This window comes from Anas acuta, chromosome 5 (genome assembly GCF_963932015.1).
Source record: "Anas acuta chromosome 5, bAnaAcu1.1, whole genome shotgun sequence".
Classification (NCBI taxonomy): domain Eukaryota; kingdom Metazoa; phylum Chordata; class Aves; order Anseriformes; family Anatidae; genus Anas; species Anas acuta.
In genome coordinates, this window is record NC_088983.1 from 52,026,424 (window position 1) to 52,053,870 (window position 27,447).

At 43.8% G+C, this 27,447-nt stretch overlaps 2 protein-coding genes and 1 long non-coding RNA gene across 3 annotated transcripts in view; 1 reads left to right on the forward strand and 2 right to left on the reverse strand.

Moving 5' to 3' along the window:
• The first annotated feature begins 163 nt into the window (after positions 1-163).
• Positions 164-20,156, forward strand: ALKBH3 (alkB homolog 3, alpha-ketoglutarate dependent dioxygenase). Its single transcript, XM_068684706.1, has 9 exons — positions 164-309; positions 835-950; positions 2,112-2,146; positions 4,041-4,088; positions 5,597-5,700; positions 6,904-6,992; positions 9,918-10,127; positions 17,010-17,108; positions 17,663-20,156. The coding sequence occupies exons 1-9, from the start codon at positions 240-242 to the stop codon at positions 17,753-17,755; spliced, it is 864 nt and encodes a 287-aa protein (XP_068540807.1). The 5' UTR covers positions 164-239; the 3' UTR covers positions 17,756-20,156.
• LOC137857764 (uncharacterized) overlaps positions 11,573-27,447 on the reverse strand; it is a 150,423-nt gene continuing 134,548 nt past the window's right edge. Inside the window, exon 2 of the mRNA XM_068684701.1 lies at positions 11,573-12,660. Coding sequence (XP_068540802.1) covers positions 12,573-12,660 — 88 coding nt within the window. The 3' untranslated portion in view covers positions 11,573-12,572. The remainder of the gene's footprint in view (positions 12,661-27,447) is intronic.
• Positions 18,586-27,421, reverse strand: LOC137857772 (uncharacterized). The gene is made up of 2 exons (XR_011097271.1): positions 26,440-27,421; positions 18,586-23,161 (listed from the first exon to the last, which is right to left on the reverse strand). It is a non-coding gene; the product is annotated as an uncharacterized lncRNA (long non-coding RNA).

Below are 27,447 nucleotides of genomic sequence, written 5' to 3' on the forward strand. Positions count from 1 at the left end.
TGAACCTTTTTATTAATCTCTGTCCGGCTGCGGTCTCAGCGACAAAGCGAACACCTTAGAATCCCTGGACCAACCCGCTAAGCTTTTAGCTGGAGCTACTAATGAAGCTGTTAATTAATTAATTAGCTCCTTCCACACTCAGGCCTCGCTGCAAGCTCCGCAGCCGCCACCAGAGGGTGCCGGGCGCTCAGCCATGCGGCCCGGCCGGGGCTGAGGGGCCGGGCTGAGGCGGCGGCGCCATGGCGGACCGGCGGCGGCGGGCCCGCGTGCAGGGCGCCTGGGCCGGCGGCGCGGCGGGGACGGCCGCAGGCAAGGCCCGGGGCTGGGGGTGGCGGCGGGGGGAAGGCCGGGAGGGCTCCGGGGGGGACCCGCAGTTGGGAGTTGATAGTTTTAATGGAGGTTTTTCGTGCCGTAATGACTTCTGTTTCTGTAGGGCTGCATGTTCAGGACTGTAGTGTTCCCTAATGCCTCCATGTATTCCTTCCCACGCTGTCCTGTGAAGGATTTGAGTTCTGCCTGTCCCCTTTTCCCCTCTGTTTTTAACTTAACATTAGCAAAAGGCAGCACTTCTTCTTTGTAAGCACCTACATTTGGCAGAAACTCACTTAAAAACATTTTCAATTTGTCCCTGAATAACAAATAAAAATATTCAAGACGCTATGCAGCTTTAACAGTTACGTGACGTAGGTTTGGTTGTCACCAGAAGTCTGCCAAGCAGAGGAGAATCCTTCAAAGACGAATTCTGTGAATCCTTCCAGACATGAGCATTGTGTTTTCCATACGGTGAAGTGCAATTTCATGCTATCTTTTTTATTTTTTTTTCCTTTGCTATAGCACCAAAGGCACCTGTGGCCAGCAGCATTTCCCCTGCAGGCACTACTGGGCAGGCGTGGATGAAAAAAGGTCAACTTCACGCTCAAAAGCAATTTGTCTTTGAAAAGCCATCAGAGGTAATTAATCATTTAATTAAACACTTATTGCCAGAATCTCATGTTCTCTGAAACTTTAAACAATGAACTGAAAAATTACAGACTTTGACATTAATGGTCTCGTGTTTTAAAACAAATGAAAAACTCAGCTGAGCTGAATATTTAGGGGCTTTTACCAAGCGGAATTTGAAACTCTTACGGTTTGTCCATCTGTGTAGTTTCAATCTAGGTACTCATTATGTATCTATTCATAGCTACTTTTCATTGTTTGTTTGTTTTAGGAGAACCAAAGGATATATTTTCTTAAATATTCAGAATGATACAATGTCCCTAAGCATGATTTGAGCTCTGTTTTGTTCTTGGGATATCTGCAATATTTCTGCTGGGGGAAGCATGTGAGATTTGTTTTCAAAGCTTTCCTTTATGGCCCACAAGGAGATGAAGGATATTTTGCTATTTGCAGTGGGAAGGTAGTTCCTTGCTTGTGAAAAAAAAATCTTAAATGCTTCTTTCTAAGCCAGTAATATTTGAAAGGACCCTTCATGGCTTGAAAGGTTTGGAGACATTCTGGGAAGTTTCTCTGTTCTCTGCAGCAGAGCCCTGGAACCTGTGCAGTACTATGTCTTGGCTGTTCTGCATACTCATTTCTGTAGCACCTTGCATTTCAGCCCCACAATGAGCTCAGAGAAGAGAAGCATAAATCCAGACGGCAACCAAAATGATGATATAGGCTGGATTCAATGATTAAAAAAAAAAAACAGCTGTCTCAAACTGCCATTTTAAGATGTTGTTTCCTGCTGTCTGATCTGTCTTACGTTTTGTTAATTGACTGGGACTGAGATTTGTCCTGGCCTTGTACATTTTTAATTCTGAATGTAAGGCTAGGATTTCTTTGGTTGTAATTCAGAATTGTGATAATCCAAATAGTTTAGAAAGGGATGTCCTTTAGGGGGCAGTTGATTGTTAAAATACGTCTGGAGTGGTAGCTGCATCTGAGGGTTTCCAGGGGATGCAGTGGAGTGTTGCTGCTTTACCAACTGTCCAGAGGTGTGTGTTTCTCACTGACATTTCAGTCTTCAACTATCTAGAATCACTACAGATGGCAACAAGCTCTGTTTGACTAGAGCACATCAGGTACGTAAGCATTTAGTATTCACCATGTGTTGTCTGGTTACCTTTCAGGTGGAACGCAAGGTTCCTGAGGCAGGTGTGATAGAGTGAGTATACTGCTGACTATCCATCTAGCTTGTGGCTTTTCTGTTTTTCTGGTTGGGGTGAATATGCTTAAAAGAGTTCTTTCTTCGCTTAAACTGACTATACCTTGGAAGAAATTTCAGTACAAAATGTGTACTTTCAACCCTTTTATCCTGAACTGACTTTATAGTCAGGAGAGTCCAAGCATGTCTTAGTAGTTTTTGTGGCTTTGATGTAGCTTTGTAATTCAGGAAAAATGAACAGTTGGGGGTTCTTGGATAACAGAACCACAAATATATCTATGTTGGTTAACGATATACTTTTTCTTACAAAAGTCCCTGTGTAAACTATACTGGAAATTACTTGCTGTTATCCATGTATTTAGCTGGTATGGCACCTCTGCTTCCTTTGAAGGTTCAGAGAAGTAGCTGCTTGTTAGCATCATAGTGAAGCTAGATACTCTAAAGCTGTAGATCACTTGCCCTTTGTGTCAGAAATCTCAGGGATTTGCTCAGAATAAACATGTCATTAAGTATGGCAAGGTGTGGTGGTGTATGGTGAAGATACAGATTTAAAAAAAAAAAATTTGTTTCAGTTTGGTCATCATGATAGAGTTTTCTTACTAAGCGGTTACTGTGAAGCAAGTTATAGATCCATCTGGAGTCAGATTTGCATGTGCTTACCTCAAGGGCTCTGCTGTTAGTCCTCTGTATGCACTTCAGATTAGGTGCTGGGTGGGTATTCATGTAGAGCAAGCATGATTCAGATGTCCTCTGCTGCCCCATGTTCAGCTGCCCTCTCACAACCAGTGTGGTAGTGAACTGTAAATTACTTAGAACTCCTTGTGAGAGGTGTTTCTGCCAAGATGCGGGAAAAATCCTGGTGGAAATAGTAACAGAATTTCCCAGCAACACTTAAGAGATTGTAGCAGATACTATGTATCTGCTAGCAGATACTTCCCTTTCAGCGTGAATGATACAGGATACAGATCTTCGCTTATTGTTTATTAGTAGTAATAAATCTAGGTACTAAGCAAATTCAGTGTGTTAAAAAATGCTCTGAAGGTTCACATGGCTTTATTACTCTTATTTACAAATTAAATAAAAACTGCAGGGGAAAAGAAAACTGAGCTGCTGTTCTCATTAAAACAAAGTGCTGTAGATAATACTGTATGGTTTATGCTCTGAGTGTATGTGCAATGTGGAAAAGAGTATAGAAGTTCTTGTTTATTCAACTTTCTTAAATCCAGCACAGTGCAAAACAGTTTGTGATGGTCTTGTGATGATCAGTGTACAGATTGGGGCTAGTTTAGGAGAAAAATGAGATTGCAGGTGAAACACAGTTCGTGTGAGAGAAGATAATACTTCACAGCTGTGCAGCTTGTAACTGAGGGTAGAGATATTCACCTTCTGTACCAGCTACACTGGCTTAAATATTGTTTGCATACCTGTAGTTTGGTTTCTCTGTGTGACTGAAAACTGGATTACATGTCCACAGTTAGACTCATGCTCTTTTTGTACCTATAAATGCAAACAGCAAGCATGGTCAGGGCATGGTTTTCTGTGGTTGTCTCCCTTCGATTCCTTGTGACATCCCTCATTTACTTGTCTCCAGAGCCCTAAAACCATGTATTGAGCCTTGGCTGAAGTGGGAGCGAGAGAGAGGAAGTACACACAAACTCATTTTTTCTGTGACATTCCTGGCTGCCTTAATCTAACGTCTGTCTCTTCAGAACATTTTTGCTTCCCTTAGTACCACAAAGTTTTTTTTCTTTTTTTTTTTTCCTTTCTCTCTTTCTTTCTTTAAAGAAAACTCACCCTAGTGCAGGCTTACAGCAATTCTAGTCCAAGTTGCTCTGTGTAAGATCACTTACTGTTGTCGGTGCATCTGACAGCTCTTTCTTTTCTATATCCTCAGCAAGCCTGGTGTGTATGAGCTCAGCACGGGACCAAGCGGAGTTTCCAGGTAAGTGGATTACATGCTTTTTGAAACTTGCTATTTGCTGCTGTTGAACACTGCGGTGATGCTCAGCTTTCTGAAGTCTGGTCTCTGCAGAGTGTTCTGACTTGAGCAGGTGCCTGTTGCCCTTCCTGTGTGTCATGTGTTTAGAGTACCTCTGGAAGTACTGTGAGTATCAGGCACAGCAGAGTTACACAGCTCTGAGCAGCACTGAGGAGATGAAATGCGAACCTTTTAACATCTAGCACGTACTACATCTAGTGCTCTTGTCTGGAATAAGGCAAAGGGGCTACGTCCATTTGTTCCGTGCACCGCAGTAAGTTGCTGCTTGAAATTTGGATTGGTATTCCTGTGATAGCAAGGGTGTGGGGTCTAAGTCATATGTAGCTGAAAGCTACCAAGTACGTTTAGATGTAAATATGACTTGTTTTTAATTGATCTAATAAAAGATTTTAAGCAGACGGGCAACTTTGGGGTTGTCCTGTTTACTTCTGTCTTTTGTCTTAGTTATTACAGCTTCTGGACGCTTTAGAGCCTACTTGTTCTGTGATTCCTACCAACTTAAAAGCATTTTATTTCGCATTGCTGACTTAGCTGCAATATCAATATTCATTCTTTTTTTTTTTATTTGAACTTAATAGACTTCTTTTTTCCAATATTGGAAAAATGCTTCTTGTGAATTTATTTGAAAGTTTTCATCTTGTTTCCTTCTAAAACTGCAAATAATTTTTATACGAATTTGGAAAAAGCTTTGACCAGTAGGGAAGAGAGAAAAAAATATACAACCAGTTGTGTTATTTTGCCACTTTCAGGCGTTATATTTTCATAATATATTGCTGTACTATACACGTATTTCAAAACTCAACAATTGGATTTTACATCTCTTTTTAACATCTTTGCTACCTATTCTTACTATGGTGTCTTTGGAGCATTGCATATTCCTAAGGGCAACTTCTCACGAACAGCTTTCCTACTCTGCAGGCCAGCACAGTGGCCAGAATTTTTCAGTGCTGCTGTTAGTACAGTCTAAATATAAAATATACATATAAAAATATGAAAACTGGAGAGATTAAATGCTTATAGGATTCCTGTGCTTTCAAAAGAAAAGATAGAGTGGTAGTAGTGAAAAAGGGCTATCAAACTCTTATGTGCCGTGGAGATGAAGAATTACTTTCAGGCAATTACTTTTCTATGTTGATTGTTGTACCTTAACTGGGGTATATAATTTTTCAAGTGGAAAGTTAAAAACAAGTAAGGATGCCATTTTTTGCACAGTATATGGCTGATTATGGAATTCATGGGTTATTGTTGGTTACATATGTTTTTACAGGTTTATAAAGCAATTAGGCATCCTTAGTTAGGATGTCATCAGGAGTTCCTGCTGCCTTCTGTTCTGCCTGCATTACAAGCATTCTTACCTTAAATTCTTTGCGAATCCCAGAAATGAGAGTATTTTATCAAAGCATATATAGAAGTCTTTATTCCTTCCTTCTTTTCTGTATCTTCTTCCTTAGGATTCATTTGATTCCTGGCTTCATTGATTCGGAACAAGCAGACTGGATGTTTGAACAACTCCTCCAAGACATACCCTGGGGTCAGAGAACTCACATCAGACAGGGTAAGGGTGTGTAGACTAACTTTTCAGGTCATTTCCGTGCTAAAATGCACACAGCGCACATCATGTCATTGTTTTTCATTTTACACATTGCCACTCCTTCACATACTTCCTCCCAGGTTTTCCTTGCATAATTGAAAATTACTGCTTATCTTTCAAATCTGTGTCACCGTGTTCCAATTCACAATTATTTCAGCTCTTTCCAAGTTCAAGAGAGATGAAAATTGCCTCTCTGTCTTATAAGTTTTAAAGGATTTCCCTTCTGTGGCATCTTCAGTTCTTTTTCCTGCAGTCTTTTTGAATAAGTCTGTGCTCCATCCCTTTATATCATTTCCCAGTGATGCTGAAAAAACTATTTTCTTTGAGGTTTCTGTTACCAGGAGTATTTTTGCCACTCTTTCTTCGAATTCCAGCAAAGCACACTTCTTTTCCCTTATTTTTGCTTCTTGGTTGCAGTACGAAGTAAGTGAAGAGTCTGCTATTCTGGATTTGTTCACTAAGGGGCCACCTGTTCCAGCTAAATTTCTCCTTTTAGGCATGAACGGATATAACAAAATACGTTGGAGTAGTTACCGGTCAGGGCTGGAAAATTTCTTCAACATCTGTGTTTATTGGCTTGTACTGAAGGTAGTGTAAAATGGAGAGTATTACCTGTCAAACGTGAGAAATAACTACCAAGGCAGTCTTCTCAGAAGCTGAAAGTACTTGAACTTGATGTTTGTATTACGCCACAGAACACTTGCATGTTTGACAAAATATTACTTGTTCAGCTTCGCTGCTTTCTCCTTCTGTAATGTCCCACTGATGCTGCAGTCCCTGACGCTTCATCCTTTTCAGAGGGAATACCTTGCAGTTAATGCCAGCGTATTGGAACCAGGAGAATGTAAAGCAAACTAGAATTGTAAATAAAATTTCAGTTTCATTTTGCTACCTTTAATTTATCCAGTCCTTGCCCAGTCTGAGAAAATTGATGTGGCTCCAAGATTTTGGCAAGGGAATACCTTTCTCATATAAGTAGCACAGGGTCTGCTTTTGAATAATATTCCTTTTCTTGGGTTCATTCTGTAACGTAGTTCTTTAAGGAACTGCTTTTTAACTTCAGGTGAGTGAACAGTCACTTTTTGATTGAATTTTTTGACAGAATTGTGCTTTTCCATTTTCAGGTTCTTTGATAAAGCAACTGAGAAGTCTTCCTGTTTTTTTCAGAAATGTCTTTTGAGGAGCCACGGCTTACCTCCTGGTATGGGGAACTTCCTTACACGTACTCCAGGATAACAATGCAGCCAAACCCAAATGTATGTATATTTTTACAGTTTCCTTTTATTATTGTCTACAAAGAAACCCTTTGCAGAGATTGAGAGACAAAACCTTCCTTCTATCTTCTTTTTATCTAGAACATTCCTCAGAATTTCTTTTTATGACCAGCAGCATATTCTAGTGGAAAGTGGACAACTTAGTGAAATAGTCATTATGAGTGGATTGATTGAGAGGAGCATTATTCAGTGGATAAAAGTTTGGAAAAGGAAATTACAACTCCAGAGTTTAGTTCTTAGTTCACTGTGTAGCTTCGGACAAAACTCTCAATTGTTCTGTGACTTACTCTATGCATCTTTATATTGAAGTCTACACAGTTGTACTGAGTTTTTCTTGTAGAGATATAACAACATCAACTACTGAAATATTTATGTTCAGAAACACTTAGATTCAATACAGCTTAAACGTGAATTTAGGCATATTGTTGATTCCTGTGTAAATGTTACAAGATTCAGCACGTGACGTGCCTGCTCAGCCATTCCAGATTATGTCACACAATTTCCCGTGCTATTTTGGAATGGTTAGAAACCTTCCAAGTGACTTGCTGATGTGTTAGTCGTGTTCAGTTACTCTTGCTGGCTTCCAGCCTGTTGTCCCATCTTTTGGCATTGCTTTGTCTGAAATTGCCATGGCAGCAGGCTGCAGTGCCCTGAAGCCTAAATGAAGTGTGACTATTGAGGGCTGGCTAGGGTTGAAAAGAAAGAAAAGTGTCCCACGTCCAGAACTGCTGCTGGATGAGACACTTCCAGCAAAGCTCAGTTTGAGGGGAGTGGAAAGGTGTTATTTACCAAGATGAGTTGCAAAGATTTTGTAGTTTCAAAAATCCCGTAGTTGGTAGTTTTGTAGTGGGAAAACAGGCACTTTTTGTACTTATTTGTGGAATATTATTTTACATGGACTTTTCTAGAAGCAGAATGACTTCAGAATGACTGTTGCTGTTCAGAGGTTAGACAGAGCCTCTGTGCCCCAGGTTCACTATTTCAGTCCAGTTTGCATGAAGTTCAGTTAGCCATTGTCTGGAAACTGCCTGTAGCCAAATATAAGGGTAGACTGCGCATGGGCACTCTGACATTGTATTCGGCTTTGTAGGAGGGAGTTATGCAGCCTAAAAAAAGCCATGAAGGGTATAAACAGCACAGCCCTTACCTGTGGAGTAGGTTTTATATTACAAAAACATCCTCAGTGTCAAATGACCAAATGCAATTCGGTGCACAGCTTTGTCAAAAGCAGTTGCCTGCCTTGAACGTGTGATCTGCAGGAGTGATTTAGCTTTGTGCCCCTCATTTTTTGTTTGATAAGGCTGGGTGTGATGGCAGCACTGCCAAGTATGATCCAGTGCTACTGTGCAAATAAACTTTTGTATTAGAAAAAGGTGTCTTTGTAAGCAGTGACATAGTTGGGGATGTAGTAATGTATCACAACAAACTTACTTCCACTCCTGCAGGTTTACTGTGAAGTTTCCACTGCATTGTAAAATTCACCATATAACATTTTTACCAATAATACTTTTGTGATAGGAATTGAAGGAATCCGGTTCAATGGGTCACTAAGAAGTGCTTTCAGTCATTCTCTTTGGACTCATCTGTGATTGCATAGCATGTTGGGCACATGCTGCAGCTCTGGAGATCCTGTGTTTTGTCCTTCAGGCAACCCAAGTACAAGCTATAGCATTTTTGGGTGCTGGTACTGATTTCCCTACATATCCCATAGCTACAGGCTGTGTTCATGTATAATTAATTATTCACGTGATGCTTAGTCATTGACGGGGTGACTTATCTAGAAGAATACCAAACAGAGAAAGATGACACGGTGAAGGCTTCTGTAGTGTAGCCAATAGGTTAAAAACCCTCTAAACATGGAAGGGCAGTGGTGCAGAGTTGATTATTTGAGGTGGATACTGGGAAATAACTCATGCTCTCTGTTCCTTCTGCCAGTGTTTGCTGAGAGGTTTGGAATCAGTTCTTTGTCCTCTCTTGATCTTTGTGTTTCTGCTTATATAATGGGCAAAATATTCTGGCCGACATTGCTCTGAGCCTTTTTTTCTCTTTTCTTTTAGCTTATGTAGTACTTAAAAGCACTCTGACAGCTGAAAGTCATGATGTAAGTTTGTAACATTGAATAGTGATTCACTGGACTGAGCTGTAATGGAATGCACAGAGCTGCCACGGGCTATGGGCGCAGCAAGATAGTTGCAACGGGAAGGGGGAAATTCGGGGCCTGTGCATTCCATTTTGAGAATCACTGAGAAGTTACACAGCTGAACTCAAACCCCCAAGAGAAGATGAGCGGGGCTCAGCACGCTGTGCTGCTGGAGCTGGGAGCAGAGGGCCACGCTGTGGAAGCGTTAGGCCAACTGTTGGCTCTTGTTCTGGGTCACCTGCAGGGAATGGAGAGGGATTTACGTGGACACCAGCTGCAACTTTTTGGGTGTGCTGTGCCCACCAGCAGTGGTTAAGTAACTCAGGTGTTATCAGCCCCACGTGTTAAACTCCACTAGCTTGGCCAGGAGATTAGAGCAGACAGGTTGCAGAGTTTTTGTTCTGGTTAAGAACTGCTGGTGTTTATCTATGCTCAGTTCAAGCAGATTTTACTCTATCCACTTCCTCACCTTCCAGTTAATGGAAGTGGCTAGCGGCTGCCACTAGCAGGCAGACTGGCTTCTTATTTTTAAGAGGTGATTTAGTGTTGACCTGTAGGCAACAAGCATACTTTGCAGAAAGCCTGTTCCTCAGCTTTACTAAAAATCTGATAAGAATTGTTCAGAGATATTTGTTTGGCTTCATTGTGGTGAAAGTGCAGTATGTTTTGTTTCTTATCCAAGAGTAGTTTTCCCCTTGTGTCCTGCTGTTATTGCCTGCTGCCCAGCTTTCATTGTATTTACCTGACTCCCTCTGTGCCAATTGCAGTGGCATCCTCTGCTGACTATGCTAAAGGAGCGCATTGAAGAGTTCTCTGGCTATGCCTTCAACTCCCTGCTCTGCAACCTGTACCGAAACGAGAAGGACAGCGTAGACTGGCACAGTGACGACGAACCATCGCTGGGAAAAAATCCCATCATTGCCTCGCTCAGCTTTGGCGCTACCCGGACCTTTGAGATGAGGAAGAAACCCTCCCCTGTGAGTGTTCTTATCACAGTGAGAGTCCAAACTCATTTGTTTAGTCCTTTCCCTCTGTTTAGAGAACTTAATAACTACAAACATTTAGTTATGTTAGTAACTAGTGGAAACACTCATAAAGTTCTGGGGAATAAGTGTAGGAATCAAAAAACCTGTTACATGGAACATGACATCTTCAGGGTGGGAATGTAAACACTCTAATAATGTGCAGCAGTGTAGTGCTGCAGTGAAATTGCAACCTACTATTTTGCCCTGATAAGGTCCTTTCCCATTACTTGAAATCAGTGATGTCAGAAGGGAGCTTTCACTATCTAAACGAGCCATAGATTCGATGCTGTTTCGTTAAGCCCCAGTAATGGTGTAATTCATAGTGTATGTGTTACGCAGAGTAGTTCTGACCATTCCTGTAAGTAAAAATCCCCTAACATTGTCTGAATTTTGGCTTGTGTGTGTTCAGGCTGAGAGCCAATGAAGAGCAGGAAAGAGCAGCCCATTTCTTTTACCTAAAATACCAAACTGTGGTATCATACTGCACAGACTAAACAGGGATTGTTACTTTGATAGGAGGCATGTGTGAACATCCTCTCAGGAATTAGTTTCTGATTCAGTAGAGAATACTCTTTCTAGATAAAATGCTGTGTAACAGGCATTTAAGCAACAAGTAACTTAGCACTTAGATTTTGCATTATTGAAGTAAAGGGATCACATTCTTCTGCTGAAAGTACAAGTCATTGTAGGGTATCCTGCTTCAGATGTCTGTTCTGTGTGTTTTCTGTTACATGGTGATATTCTTGCTGTGAACTCAGTGGAAAACTCTGAGGAATTTTTTTTTTAATGTAGTCTGAAAAATGCAGTCTGAAAAGCATTTTGGGATCTTTGAGAAGCTGTTTACTGTCTACTTACATTCTTAATTATTCTGAATAAACTAGTGCAGAAATCAAAGGTGGACAGTACCAACCTATAAACTGTGCCCTGGGGTATTGAAATGTGCCCCTGAGGAGTGACAGAGGGATCACCAAGTCGTGAACAAAAAAGGTCAGGATTTGAATCAGAAAACTAAATAATTTGTGTTTTTCACCAGCTCTTTAATGTGTGAGTTTTGTTGCCTGAAGGGAGTTTAACCCTGTGGTCCTTGAGCATGAGATGACATAACCGGAGCATTGTGTCATTGGGCATAGCATGAGTAAGTGTCTTTGATTCTGTGATGATAACATAATGTCAGCTGGAAAGTTCATCCCTCTGGGAAGCTGTAAAGGGTGCCCAGGTTCATTTCCAGAGCGCATGTCTTCCTTTTTGATGGATCAGAATTAAAGCCACCTAGATTACAGTATAAACTTCGCAATTTCCCCCTAAAAATTGAACTCAGTTCTTGAGCGAGATGTCCATTTGCTCTTTTCTCAAAAGACACCTGCTATGTGTAAAGGGGGAAATTCAGTCCGTGCCACTCACGATTAGCCACTTTCTTTGATCTGTACTGTGTGGTTTCTTCCCTTTTCTTCCTGAGGTGGGTGATTTTTTTAAATGTATATATCCCTCAAGTGCTCCTTATTTTTTTTCTTTAGTGTCTTTGACCTGATATTTCTGACTAGCTTGGTCTTGTTAAATATAAAGTGCATTCCTTTTGCAACTGTGACATACCTGTTTCTAAAATAAGATCCCCACGTGCGGAGTGATGCTTGAACAAGTTGCTATTAACTGTGTATCATGTGCCTAAGGGAATTTGTACTTAAAATTATATGTCACGTTACGTATTCTTTGCGCATTCCAAAAGCCTGCAATTTTCTGAGAGCATCCTATGACACTGGGTGCTTTGCCAAGTGGGAGTTACAAGACGCCCTGATGGAAATTACAACCTTTCAGGCTGTACCACCAAAGAAGTAATTTTCATGCTCCATTGTAATGTAGCATTCGCTCTTTCATTAAAGGAAAGTTAAAATCGGTTGTAGATACTTGAAGTTTGATCACTACTTTGTTAAAAGCAAGCTACAGGGACAGGGGTAACCTAGGGAAGGGGGATTTAGATTTACAATCATCACAGGCATCTCAGGCTCTTATCTGGTTTGTAATCTGCCATTATTCCTACGTCAGGTTTTCCAGAGGTAGTCTTCACTGAGGGAGGAAAAGAGAAAGCAAATCCTTTTCCTCCCCAAATTAAGCCTCTTTGGGGACCCAGATTCTAGTAATGCTGATTTTAGAGTTTGAAAGGCCTTCATTTCTCTCTGTTGTAAATGCTTTTAAGTATTTCAAGATGAAAGGTGTCATGAAAAGGTAAGATGAGAAATACTGTGCTAGAGGCTTACCGTGGATAAGTGATGCTGGAAAAAAACTGAAGCGATTGCCTGTGTGTGATCATGTACTGGGTACAAAACAGCATGTACCACGAGTCAGGTAACGTCGTGTAGTGCAATTGAGGAGTACTAAATCGGAGCCTTCAGAGACTCCAGCTCATATTAGTGACTGTCTGTACAAGTAGTGTCCAAATTTAACTGTGGATGAACCTCTTAGGGAATAAAACCCTGTTTCTCTAAGACAACTATATAAAAAAAAAAGACAGTTAATGTTACTAGGCTTTTTTTGTTTGGTTGGTTGCTGTGGTTTTTTTTTTGTTTGTTTGTTTTGTTGCTGCTGCTGCATGTTTGTGTGAGATTTTTACATTCGTGTTGCAGAAATTTGAAGTTTCTGTAGGCAACATTGAAACTGCCACTAAAAGAAATCTTCCTGTCCTTGGAGGAGGAAAAAAAAAAAGTTGTTTAGTTGCAAGTGGCATTATTATTGTTGTTGTTTAAATTGTTCCAGAGTAAGGTTAAAGAAAGGTTCAGACTGCTGTTTTTGATGACTGCTGCAGTGGATGAGTAAGTGTTCACTACATAATAGGGAATGAGTACAGACAGTCGTGCATGGCCTACATGAATCCACATTGCAAACATCCCTTCTGAATAAGTCGAAATAATTCCTACCCAGATTTCAGCCCAGAGCATGTTAAAAGAACTAATAAAAAGCTGCATATATTTTGGGAGCCAAATCCCTCCCTGGAGTTGTTAAGGAGACTTTTCATGGAAGTTAACGTGATTCCAGGAAGTGTTTTTGTTCACCCACTGGTGTTTTTCAGCATTCTTTTTTCTAAATACTGCTTTTTCTGTTTATTTGGACCAGTTGTGTGGTTGTATGTAATATTTTGCCTTTGCTTTCAAGGGTTTCTAGGGTTTTTGGATGCTTACGTGGTAGTCCAAAGCCTACAGTGATCTCATTTCTTCTAGTTTTTGCTTCTAGTCCCAGTAAGTTATTTAATTTTTTTCTTGCCTCCTCGTTGCTCCCCAGTTGCTGTAGCTCCTGCCTGCACTGGAACCAAGAGGCGAACGCTTTGTTTTGGAGCTGTGATTCATACTCAAGTCACACACAGCCTGCTGGCTAAGTCAGCGAGCCCTCTCCTGCTGTCCCACAGCATACCTGTCACCTCAGCCCTACCACCTCCTTTCTGCTCTCCACACCGCCCCGAGACCCTGTCCCACTCAGACCTGACTCAGCTGCCCTACTCCAGAGGAACTGATTTCCCTGCATTACGTGGGTCATCCTGATCCAGCCTCGGCACCTCTTGTACTGCTCCTTATCACTGCTCAACTCAGACAGCGCCAGCTTATCTGATCAGGTCCTTTTGGGAACTCCATGAGATTTTAGTTAAGGGTGATGTTTGATGTCCCAGTAAGCTCCCGTGTCCCGCTGGGGGCTGCTCTGCAGCAGAGGTCTGGGTGCCACACGGACCGGTTTGGTGCAGCTGCCCTCCAAACGGGAGTGTGAGCTGTGCGTGGAGTTAGGAAGGCAGCTGTCAGGTTCATCTGTCAGCTTCGTCTGTCTGTAGCCAAGGAAACTGATGGATGCTGGGCAAGGGAGGGATTTTCGTGCGTACGTTAGATAACAGCAGGATGTGCGTGGTGTTCTCAGAATCAGCCTTCAGATGGGTCCGTCCTTCAAAAGAAACACTAAAACAAGGCCCTTCTGTCCTTGAGTAGCTCTTCTAGCAGAAATTAAAGAGCCCCTAGTACTTTTGGGAACAGAAAAATAACCCTTGGTGTCCTAACAGGCCTAACCAAAGACTGACAGGAGTAGATGGAGCACGGTAGAAACTGAGCCTTGGATCGGGACGGGGTTGGGGTTGAACTTTTTGGATTGCCATGCAGGAGGCTTGCTTCCTTGGCTTTCCCCACCGGTATTGGCAAGACTTGAGCAGCTGTAGGCAAGTAGAGGAAAAGAGGCGAGTGCTTTAAGGGTACCATACCACACTTGCAGAATGCAAGATCATCAGCAGAAAGACAGAGTGTAAAGATAGTCCTGTGTAGGTGGGTGGGTGCATTACATGAGGAAAGGGCAATAGGACTGCTACTTGGGCTTCTAGATGTTTTCTATATATTCTGTACTCTCTATATATTCTAGATATTTTCCCTTGCTTACCTTTTTGATTTTAATACCTTTTTAAGAAAAGTAATTGATGGAGTCCAGGAATGCTTCTAGTTTTTATACTGATGGCTTCCCATCCACTCACACTGAGCTTTTGTAACTTACTACATGTAGTTCCTTGGGTTAAGAATAGGCATCAAGAATAAGTTTCCTTCATAACTTTTCCTGAGCTGTGAAACCCAGCTGAGTCTCCTGGATGTCTGACATCAGCTCTGAAGAGAAAAGTTCTGAAGTGAGATTTGGTGGATGTGTTAGTATGGACACATGATGTGTCTAACTTCACTGGCTCTGCAAAACCAATGGACGTGCAATTCTGTTTTCTAGGTAAAACTAAGTTCAGATGTCACATCTGAAATGGAAAGAAACTTCTGCTTTTACATGCTCTCTTTTCTAAGCCAAAAGGATGTTTTCTCCTAAATCATTTATTTTAGAAGGTTCATTTTAGTTGAGATGAGCAAGAGACCAAAATAAACCCACCGTTGTCCTTCCACAAAGTGAAATGGTGTAATCCAGTGAAATAAAAAGCCATGCACTGCTATTGCACTGCTTTTCATCAGCGGTCATGTTTGAGATCTATTTTTGAAATTCCCCTTGTTTCATCTGCTGTTTAAAAAAAGCATTTTTGGCATTGTGCTTTACTTCTAATAGAGCAAGACAAATGCCTCTTAATTCCAGAAGCTTAAAAATATATTTTGCAAATGGACATTGTCCTTACAGAGAATGAAAATACTACAGGTGATTCTCAGTGCCTTCTGCACCTCTGATTTTAGAGGTTTAGTGAGCTTAACTAACTGCTGAAACAGCCTCAGGCCCAGAGGTATCCCCACAAACCCAGAATTGCCAGCCATGACTGCCAGTTGCACTAGCAGTGTTGAATAACCTTGTTCTGTCACACTGTGACTAACTTCTAGTCCCGGAGGTGAACAGAAAGTTGCTAAGATGCTGGTCAAGTACATGAAATGATGCTTTTAGTTATTGGGAATTGATTTGACCCCAATCAAGCTCTTTTGCATAAACAAAAAAATTTATTTGGTGAGCTCTTTGGAAAATAAACATCTCTGCTTCTAGATGCAGTGGTATAATAACAAATATATTTTGAATAACAAATTTTCAGACTGCTTGCTATATGCAGCAAACTCAGAACAAGGTTAACCCTGTATTCGGACTGTGTAGTCCTTGAAAATGAGAACCTGTCATTTTTTTTCCAAGCAAAACTTTTTTTTTGCTTGGAAAAATGTATCATCTGCTTTACTATTTCAGGCTATCTGATGCATTCTTTAACTTAATAATAAAAGACCTTGAGTCTCCTCCCTTTCAACACTAATAAAAATATTTTCTCTAGCCCTCTCTTCCCCCAAATAACCCCTGTGTTTGGAAGGTGATTTTCTACTAGAAACTTCCCTGAATTCCTCATTTCGGAGAGTTGCTGTCCATTCTTCTTTGGCAGCTTTCAGATTTGGCAGTAGAGATCTACAAAAGGCTAACTATGTACTTCCATTTTATATTTGGGGAAATAGTGGTTTTCTTATTCGCACTTTAATGAAATAATCCAAGCTCCAGTACGAAGTAGTCAACATGTTGAATAGAAGTTGTTTAAGTTTTGCAGCAAGTTTTTGCAACTGTTGAAGGCTAATACCAGAAAATAGTGAAGAACACACAGAGCATTATAATATCTGCCCAGGTGGCAGTCTGGAAGATGGATCCTGTCAGGCAGAGAGTGATCTCGTGAGGATGCTGCTGTTGTGCTGGTGAGGCTTCCCTAAGCAACTGGACTCAGCAGGGTGGTGGTCCAGAGTAAAACTGGAAGGAGTAGGGCAAAGAAATAGAGTTACTACTGTGATTGACACCGTTTGTGTCAGGCTACTACTGCTGTGTTGCTACATTTGGTTGTGGTAGTTGTGTTTTAAAACAGTTGTGCATAATCTGAAGGCTTAACCAAAGTTTTGCAAATGATGCATGTCTTTTAGGTGAGCAGCCTGGCTTGCTTAATGGTGATGAAGTTTAAGAGAACCTGAAACAAGACAAATTGAGAAGAGGAAGATGTGCATTTTGGATAAAGCAGTTAACCATTGGAATCATGGTTATGGTTGCAGAATGTTTCCACATGAACTGTTCAGTTCAAGTGGATGTTCCCAAAACATTTGCAGCCTTGCTCCAGAATTTTGCACTGGACTTAGGAAGCATTTGTTGAATTTCACCGATGTTATACAGACAGTGAGATGTAATGGCTTTCCATCCTGAAAATGTTCAGCTCCTCAGCTCCTTTTGAAATATGGTTGCAGAGAAGTCTTGTTAGACTTCCTGAGCTCATAAAAGCTTCTTTTTGTCCTTTCCCCTCCCTGTTTTTTAAGCTCTGCTATATAGGACTAAGGACTGATTTTCTACCAAAAGCACTTGCCTGTTTCTTCAGTGTCCAGTGTTTCTTTTTAGGAAGAGAATGGAGACTATACTTACGTAGAGAGACTAAAAATCCCACTTGATCATGGGACTCTGCTGATGATGGAAGGAGCTACCCAGGAGGATTGGCAGGTAAGAAATCCTTGGCACTGCTTAAGAGCTTTATTTGCAGCGCAAATTCTCTAAATGTGTGCAAAGCACTTCCATGAAGGAGGTAGGCAATACTCGGCTTCCAGTGAAACAATTATTTCACAATGCTTTCTACCTCAGAATTTCAAAGCACCATACAAAAATTATGCAGTTTTATTCAACTGCTAAGTGATACAAGGAATCAGCTCACATGCTGATGTTTCAGCATTTAAGTTCAGCGGTGAATGTTGCAGCCTGCAGCTGAAAGAGTAAAATCCATTTAGGAGCTTAGAATATAAAATTGTTGAACTTAATTTAACAAGGCTACAGTAATCTACAAAAGACCTTTATTTCCTCAGTAGCCCTGAGCAGTCAGAACATGAATGTTTTGCCTTAACTAAATCTTTAGAAAAGTTCATGAAAAGCCATTACAGAACATTAAGGGTTTTTTTATGTTGTTTGATTACCTGTATTTTAAGTACACCAGCTCATGAGTTTTTTTTTTTTGTGTGTGTGTTTGTTTTGCTTTTTTTTTTTTTCCATAATGCCACTTACAGCATCGAGTGCCTAAGGAATATCATTCCAGAGATGCACGTATCAACTTGACCTTTAGGATCATTTATCCAGAACCTGGTGGAGTTTGGAAGTGAAGAGGCACTTTGGGCGTTGCTGAACACACAGCAGATCGAGAGCCTCAGCTGGCTACGTGTTTTACAGGAGCAGAGTTCTGTGAAATATCTTATGGGGAAAAAAAATGATGTCATGAAGGTCTTTGACAATCAGAAGTTACCTGTTATGCGGACAGCGTGGTTTTGTTTTCAGAAATGGTATGCCTTTAGATGATACTAAATCACAGGCTTTGTTTGTGAAAAGATGATGATCATTCCTAAAAGAACATGGAATCTCTGAGAGGTACTGACTGGAGCAGAATGATTCAGCGAGCAGTTATTTTTGCACCTTCTCGTCTCCCATTTCTCCCCAGATGGTGATCTACGTTCAAGTGACATAGATCCAGGACGTGTTCGGGATTCTTTTATGTAAAGCCAGCTATCTGTGCGCTGTGTGTGTGGAAATGGGAAAGCTGCACTCTGGGATGATTGCTGAGTGTTAGTCGCTTCACCAAGGGGTGATGCATTGCTTTTTATTTGTAGGTTGCAAGAGTCTTTTGCAACAAAGCAGTCAGTTTTGTTAGTTATAAAACTGCTTGAACTATACTTGTGCCTAGTATAAGAAGCTTTCTTCAGCTATGTTCTCTGTGGGCAGATTTCGGTCCTTACTGCTTATTTGTGTAGACAAGTCACAAAGGGGCAAGGAACACAAACATCTTAGCCATGAATCTTATCAGCTAGGTCAAAACTGCTGACTTCTTGAGTGCTAACAGTCTTCCATCCCTGTTGGCGTAGAAGTGTTACCTCTGTCTCATAGGCAGGAAAACAGAAACAAGGAGATAAAAAAGGGGTTTTGTTTGTTTTTTTGTTTGTTTGTTTGTTTTAGAATTTACTAATGCATTCTTACTTTCTTTTTTGCACAACTGAGTTATGGCTTCCAGTGATTTTAGGTGGGACAAGAAACGTCAGCATCCCTAAAATTCACACTTGCGCTGCCAAACTTGATATCCAGAATTGGCCCAAAGATTTGGACACAAATTATTATAATCACACTGTAAGTTGTAAAGCTGTAAGTGTAGTGTTAGTATCACCGGGCACAGCACCCAGTCTGATGCTGCTAGCAAAACATCCTGCTCCTAGAGTGGTGCTTGCTGCGTTAGAGCAGGGCTTGCTTGCAGGGCTCTCTCTCAAATAGCTGCTGTTACAGAGCAGCAGTCAGCAGCTCAGACCCAGTTCTTGGTTGCCTTGTTGGAGTTTGCCTGACGTAGGTACATCCTACCTGTTGTTAGAACCAGTGAGCTGGTGGTTGCCTTCTCAGTCGTCACACATGTTGTCTGCATGGTTCTCACTGCAGCGATGGCATCCCCTGTCCTGGATCAAAACGCTGGTTTGGTATCGCTTCGTTTTCTGCTTGAAGCAGGGTCTAAGCATGGGGAAATACTCTGTGCCTTGTAACACACTGGCAAGCTGCTTTAATGCAAGAATAAGCAGGTGGTTGGAAAATGCCTGTCTCTTTGTAGCCAGCATTATCTGTAGTTTAAAGTTGTTCTGGACAAGAGCAGTCAAGTTGTTAACACTCAGTTATGCCTATTTTTAAAGGTACTGGTGACCTAAAGGACAGGCTGTCGAGTCGTTTCATTCCCTGTATTCTGAAATTTGGCAGAAACGTTTTCCTTGTGTATCAGACAAACTTATTAGGAGATTCTCTATTTAAAACACCATACAGATTTTGAAATAGCTTATTCTTCTAAAATGAATGCATGTTATTGGGAAACTTATTTTGTTATCTAATAATTTCTTCACTTTTATCCCAGTTCCTAAAGCAATATGTTTTTGGAAATACATTTGAAATAAGTTTCCAATGTAATATTAATTTCTTGTACTTGAATCTAAGATATGGACTCAGTGATGTATGTTTTGAGAATTCATGTTGAAGCAGGTGGAGTTTACTTTAAAATTCATTTTCTTCAGGTAGCTGGTGCTTTGCTTATGTCCCTGTATGTGTGCCCAGTTGTTGCAGTCCTTAAAAAGGACTTTTTCCTTAACCGAAGGGTATCTGATTTCTCCAGGTATTCTGACTAGGCAACATGTTAGCCTTTAGTAGTTCATACATTTAGTTCTACATTTGTTTACACTGTTAAAAGCAATAATGCTGCAAGGAGCAGTAGTGGATGGAGACTAGTGGGAACTTGATAAATCAACAAACCTGAACCTATGGAAATTGCAACTTGTTTGAATTCAATGGGGCTGTGATGCACAGGCAGGGCCCTGGAGACTGATGCTGTTGAGGAAAACAAACAGTTCCTTGCTTACTTTCTCAGTTTTAATTTGTAATGTTAGCAAACTGTGTTGTAATTTTGTTTATTTGGGTTGAACTGGAAAAATACAGAGGTTTGCCCCTCAAAATAAAACGATTTAAAAGAGGAATGCCATATCCCACGGAGCTCTCCTGGGGTGACATCACTTTATTGCTGCTGTCTGTGTGCCGGCCGTGCTGCTGCTCGTATCCGAAGCAGGATGACGGTGGGGAGAAGGCACGTGGCGTGGTCCCTCCCCCTGGCCTTCGAGCCCTGGCTGCGAGGGGAACAGTTGGCACAGAGGTCAGGTTTCTTCGTGCCAGCTGGGAAGTTGTGGGTCCTTCCTTCCTCCCCCCACCTCCTCTGAAAAATGTCACCTAGCCAGGTGGCAGCGGATTGCAACCTCCTGCCTGCCGGAACCACAGGAAATGGCTGCGAGCAGAGGAGATTCCAGCCCACATCTCCCCAGGAGATCTTTCTGCGGGGACGTTTTTCTCCTAGGTAGAAATCTGGTCTTTAATACTGCAAAAGCACTCTCATGGTTCCCAAAGTGGATGTGTGCAAAGGTAGGGTTTTTAAAGGTTTTTAACTCTGGTGTTGTTTTCATGACACCCAAAGGCTTGAATTTTAACTGGAGACCGGCCAGCTGGAGAATTTGGAGTGGTGCTGTTCAGCTCTTCCTGCTGTTGGAGTCAAGTGCACAGCGTGAGGTTTACAGCATAAACGTGTAGGTACATTCTAGGCTTTAACTTAAAAGCAGCTGGAGGAACTTTTCCTCCAGTTCTGTGGATTTGAAAACAGTATCTCTAAAAATGCTGTCCAAAGGGTTTATTTTCCAGTTCCAAGGTTTTCTTCCTTCCCAGGACTGTTTTGACAGTACAGGAATCCAAGCCAGAAGCTTACTGAAAAAGTTGTAAACTCAGAATTCGTTACAATAATACAAAGTAAAATACATTGTGGGACTGTTTGGTTTATCCAAACCCAAATGCTTTTACATGCACGAAGGATTCAGAGCTTGAATAGTCAGATAATTGAATATTCAGCTCAAACTCTTGATGAGGCTGGGGGATACTTGATTAAATATTGCAGCGTTGGGCCATACCAGGTTGATCTGTGCATGTTCTGTTTGAAATCAAGAGCAAGGTTCATAATTTCTCTTTTTCAAGAAAAAAAATATCTTTATTTTTGGTTTTGATTAGCTGTTAAGCAGTACATAATTTAATTCTCCTGTGTCAGATTATTTCTAGCTGTGTATTTTCCACTTGTCGTGACTGACGGGTTTAATGTAGCTACCTGAAATTTCCTTCTGACAGCAGTAATTTAGAAAGAGAACGGGGTGCCAGGAAGGGGTTAAGAAACCAGAATTTTTGTGCCACAATACTGGCAGAGTACAGAAGATTGTTCTCCTGGGGTTCAGGACAGAAGACGGACGGTGGGTGCTGCAAATCCATAATACCTCCTCGTCGAGTGCCGGTGCTATTGACTTAGCTAAAAAGCATTTAACACCCACTTTGCCTTTTCTGGTCATAAACATTTTCAGACTGGATATGAAATCTGCCTCACTCTGTTTTGTTTTTGAAGTGCTTCTTATAAATGCTCGAGGTTCCCATAGCAACCTGTGCCATTTGTTTAAATCGGAGCTTGCCGGCCTGTCCTCCCCACACCGAACTTCTGCTGAGATCCTGCCGGTATCGTCTCATTTCCTTGGCATGCCCGAGAGCGGCTTGTAAGTATTATTTAGTGGCTCCACAGCAGCTCTGGGTAAAAACACTGGCCCTTCCCAAAGGGCCACTCACTCAGCAAGATGACAGATGTGTGCTTTCTCACTTGTCGACCTATTTGATTTACCTCCTGCTCTTCCTGCATAGCATTTGGCGCAGCTCTAGGAGTTACTCCGTGCTCCTGTCAAGCACAGTTTGGCTGCTCCCACCCTGAGGACACGTCTCCAGGTAGCTGGATACCCTGTTTTAAGGGAAGGGAGCAGGTAGCACAGTGTAAAATTTTAATCAGAATAAGGAGCGAGGAGGTCTGTCTCGCAGGGCCCCACGTTTCATTTAGATTCTCCAAGGGAAACAAAGCCTCGTTGTGTTCCAGTCGCTCAGGAGGCTTTTTCTGGCTGAGCGAGACTTCAGATCCCAGGGGATCACCCGGAGAGGCAGCGTTCATTTGATCCAGAGCGGTGCTCAACCAAAACCTATTTCTGCCTGTAGCTGCCTGCGCAGCTGCTCTGCCATCACCGCGGGGCTGTTATCTGCTCGGTCCCACAGCGTAAACCCCCACTGGAGCGGGCTGGCGGTGCAGCTCAGCTGAGCAGGGAGCTACCTGTGCCAGCCCTCCGCCCGGGCGCGCTTCCAGCAATTCCCTTGCGCCAGGGCAGGCTGCCATGCAGCCCTGCGGGGACTGATGCAGGGAGCTGAGCTGGCCCAGCGCAGTCCCTTGGAGCAGAGCAGGGCAGAAATCAGGCGGCACGGCCAGGAGAGCCCCGGCGCTGTGTGGGATGGAGCCATGCTGGTGACTCGCTGCTGGCCGTGGGTCCTCACCACGGCTGGGTGTGCTGCGGGAGGACTTCTTGCCCTGAGGAGCTTCTGATGCAGACAGCGAAAGATGAAGCAGGAGCAGAGACATGACGTTGGTTGGTTTGAAACCCTTCACGCCTCGGTGCTGCCACGGGTACAATCCACAGCTGAGTGTGGGCTGCTTCGCCCTGAAGGCTCTCCGTGTTGCATCGGGCGCTTTCCTCTTCCCTTCGGTTACCTCCTCAGTTAGCTCCTGCCTTGGCCTCCCTCACCTGCAGCACAATGGCTCTGTTCTATCTTAGAAAAACTTCCTGGCGTTCAGGTCAGTCCTCAGCTTTGGCTTTCATCTGGCAGGGATTCGATTACTCTTTTTTTTTTTTTTCTGCTTGTCAGCGTTAGCATCGCATTGGATCCTCTCCTCAAGGCAAGGCTTTGGCCGCGGGGACAAGTGGCATTCAGCTATTTACTGGTGTCACTTTCGCAGATTTTGCCTGAAGTCCCTGAAGAGGGTTAGATGGATTAAACAACTTTCTGCAGGATACGGTTACCTGAGGTCTGGTGGTTCATTGCTGAGAAACTTTCCATTTTCATCCCTAGACTCCAGCTGATTTCTTTCTTCACTGCTTGTAAATAAGCTTAAAAGGAGAGGGGGAAAAAAAGGAAATGTGTTCTGCTGTGAAATACCTGGGTGCTCTGCAGTGTTTGTAGGCACAGAAGAAAATGGAAGATCAAATACTTCAGGAGTGCTGGGATCCCACCTGTGGCACCAGCCTGTGGTTGTAAGTCTCATCTCACATGGGAAAGGTTTCGGTTTTGTCTGACTTCAGAGAAGCCAGAGCTTATATGCTCATGCTGTCAGCCCTCCCTGACTAATTAAGAGCTCGTTGGTTGGTTTTGTCCAGATCTGACAGAGGGTAACAGAGGTCTCAGAAATAATCACGTTTCCTCAGCTCTTGCAAAACTCAGCAGCTGGGTGCAGAAGAAACACCAACCCCAGCATCACGTGCTCAGCACAGCTGCCCGGGGAGGAGCAGGGAATCCTCCCCTCCTCAATCCTTCCCCAAAAACATTCCTGGTCCTGTGCCTGGAAGCAGGCACGCGCCCCCAGCACCATCCCATGGACCATGCGGAGGGACTGGGAATGCCTGGACTCAGTGAAGTTCTCCCCCACATGCACAAGAGAGCGTTTTCCCCAAAAACTTCTTTTGGAAGTGTGTTTTCTCAGGGAAAAATATTTGGCAAGCCTTTCTATCTAAGTCAGGATGTGCTTTATGAATTGCAAGCACTGCCTAATTAGTGGCATCCCCGTAATTAGAGGTAGAAATACGCCTACAGGTACAGCCGTGGGAGGTCACAGCTGAACTTTGCTGTGGACTCGTGTACCAAAAGCAGCAGGGATATGCAGGTCTCCCTGCTTGCTAAAAGCACAGGCTCCTTCTTTAAGCAGCTGATGTTTCTGCAATAACCGCCCGTCTGTTGTCTGAGCTGCATTCTTATCTTGTATCCTCGCAGCATCATGTCCTGATACGTCAGTAGCAGTGCTGGGAAAAGCTGCCATCCGTTCTGACGCCCGTCAGGCCAAACAAAGGAAATTTAATGCAGCAGTTTCCGTCAGGGAACATTTTGCAGCTCTTTTTGAAAACAAAGAGCTTTATTACCACATTTATTAGTGGTAGTGCGATGACAGCCAAATGCTGTTATCCTGTGACATTGCTACCGAGATGCTGGCTTCCCTTCAGCTATCACTTCACAATTAAAATAATTAAAAGCAGAATAATACGATATATTTCTGTGAGGAGCATTAATACATCCAAACGGTTTGGTCTGTACGCTGTCCAACTGCTAGAGAGCAGCTTTGTGGGATTTATTGTGGCTTGGAGCACATAAGCAGGCAAGACTGAAAGCGAGCTCTGAGGGGGTGGGATCTCCGAACGCACTTTGTTCGCTCCTCACACGAATTAACAAGTTTTTGCCACCATCTGCAGTCATGCTGTGGGTGCATCCTCGCCCTGCAGCGCTGACTGCTGTGCCTGAGGGAATGGGCATGGCCCCCGCTGGGTTTTGCTGTCCCAGTCATCGCCCCCAGCCCTGTCCCTTGCCCTTGTTGTTCCCCTGTCCCTCGCCCTTGTTGTTCCCCGTGTTGTTCTAGCCTTGGTGCTGCCCTTGGAGGGGCCGCGTTGCCCTCCCAGCCCCAGCAGCTGCCGGGTCCCCTGTGCCCAGCCGCCCTCACCGCCTTCAGCACTGCCCGTGGTGCCGGACTCACGTCCCTGATCTGTGACCACGCAGCTGAAGTGATTTGGCATCGCACGTAAGTCAGTTTTGTAAGCACACGTGTAACATAACGGAGGTGACGTGCTCAGATTTGGGGCAGCCAGCGCTGCCTCGTGGCCCCGGGGAGTCCCCAGCCTGAGGGTGTGGGGCCGGCACCAAGGCGGCTGTGGCCGAGGGGGAGGTTTTTGGGACAGGCCGAGGAAAAGATGGTTGTGGGAGCTGTGAGGCTGTCTGTAGGAAGCCGTGGATCGATGACCTAGCCAAATTTAATTTTCAAATGGCAAATTTGGCACTTTTTTTTGTTAAAAGAAAAAATGTTACCAGGCTGCTGAAGTCCCAGCTAGAAACACCGGGAAGAAAGACAAAGGCTAAAAAAATGCATAAGGAAAGGGCACATCTCGGACCCAGCAACGTGGGGAGCGTAGCCCTGGCAGGTAATGAGCCAAACAACTCCCTGCCCTCTGCTCTGTTGTTGTATGGTCTGCAGGAAGGAGTGATGGTTTTCCAGTTTCCATTAGGCCTTGAGTAACCTGGGTTCCCCCATCAGGAAGGTACGAATTCGAGGTTAAATCATGCGTGTGCGCAGCAAAAAGGGTAAGAAGATTTTTTTTTCTGCTTCCAGAAGTAGTTTGTATCAATTACCTGTTTATCCATTTCATGCTTTCGTATTTGTGAGCCGGGATCTGTGAGGCTGCAGTTCTTGTTGTTCTAAACCTGGTTGTTTCGGGATGTGAACTGAATGGGAGAAGAACCTGAACCCCTTCCCGTTACCTCATGTGAATTAATGCCAGGAGCAAGATCCCAAGGGCTGGTGCGTGCTGCCAGGCACGGCGTGCTGGCTCGCAGAACCAAAAGGAGGTGGATGTCACCCTCTCTTCCCTGTCTTACTCTTTCCTTCCCCCTTTGTGGCACTCGCTGTGGTAGCCAGCAAGAGGAGTCACTAAAAGGCTGTGTCCTCTGTAATCGCATTGTCAAACGAGTGACCCCGTGCCATGAACTCATTTCCCTGATAGTGTTTCAGCTGTGTTGGCAGTTCCTTCTCTGAATCCGGCACTTGAGCGTCCCGAAGTTGGGCAGTGAGGTATTTTACGTGAACCCTACGGCACTCGACATGCTCCCAGCCTCGGGCACAGGTCCCTGCAGCCCGGGCGCGATGTGACTTCAGCTCCGTGCTATGCAGGAAAGAAATCCCCTCGTATGATCCCCACGGCCGAGGGTTTTTGTAATCTATACGATGAGGTCACATTTCAATACCGGGAGCAACCCAGATTAAAGGCGTGATTTAAGCCCCTGGAATAAATATAGTTTTTTACATTAGCGCATTGCAGACCTGACTGGGGGGATTATGTCACAGGATATTTTTTTCTGAATTGTCTCAAACAAAAACTTAAGGCTTCCTGGTTATTGCCATGGTGATGTTGCTCCAACTCAGCGCCGAAATTTCCCAGAGCCTTTTATAGCCCTGATTGCGAGGGAATTCGGTGTTTGGCCTACCTGCAAGGGAAGCAGTTTGCCCTCACTGAACTTTTACCAAACTCGGTGGGTAGTTTGGGGATGCTCGTGTTGAATTTCAGGTAGTGAGTCAACTGGCCTTTTTTCTGCAGGGCCTTGGATCCTCTTATGCTAAGCAGATTAAATTTACCTTGCTTCACGTGAATGTGAGATGCTTTCCTCGGCTGCCAGTTTGCTCCTGCAGGAGGGGCGAGCTCGGCCCCAGGAGTCCTCCAGGTCTCACCCCGCGGTTCCTGTCTGTGCTGAGGAAGCAGAGCTCGGTCCAGTGTGCTGCAGTCCAGTTCTCAGGAATAAAATCTGCTGTGAGTGGGTCCCTTGGAGAGAAAGTCCTCGTAATGCAGTCAGGGCTTCGGGGGGCTAAATTTAGCCATTAAAATCAACAGTAAAAAAAAAAATAAAAAAATGCCGTCTTCTCCAAACGGGAATGATTCAGTTTGACCCGACAGAAAATTGTTCCCTTATTAAGTTAATTGCATCTCCCAATAAAAAGGCTTCAGACTGAGCCTGGCCCCGAAGCTGCTCCGGGGAGCCAAGGAGCTGCGAGGCTGCAGCCAGATGCTGTCTGCAGCCAAGGCCCCGAGCCATCCCTGAGCGCTGGCGACAAGTGGGGCAGCCAGCAGCCCCCCGAGGGTACTGACCAACACCGCCAGCCACCTTCCTCCTGGAGTAGCTTGTGTTGTTGTGGCTGGTTTGAGACGGGGCCGTGGTTATGGCTGTTTGCTGCACGGGGCCATCGGCCTCAGCCGGGGGAGCCCCGAGACGTCTGTGCTGCGTCGTACCGAAAGACAGAGCTGAGGTTTTGTGGTGGCTTTTGGATGAACCATTTCAAGCTCTGCCTCCCTGTTCTGCCCTGTTTCACCCTAGCTCCTTTCCTCTCCTTGCTCTGTGCTTTCCTCACGCTGCGGGGTTTTTCCAGCCCTGCGCCCCCTTGGCACGCACCGGGGCATCTCCCGACCCCTCTGCGAAGCACGAACCGGAGTCACTCCGAATCAGGTACTTAACCCCGATCAAACCACGGCCGGGAGGGAGACGGGACCGACCCCAGCCCCTCATATGGGGCTGACCCGGCACTGGGGGGGGGGGGAACAGCTCGGGCCCGGCCCCGGCCGTGGGCAGGGGGGGCCGGGGGCGGAGCGGC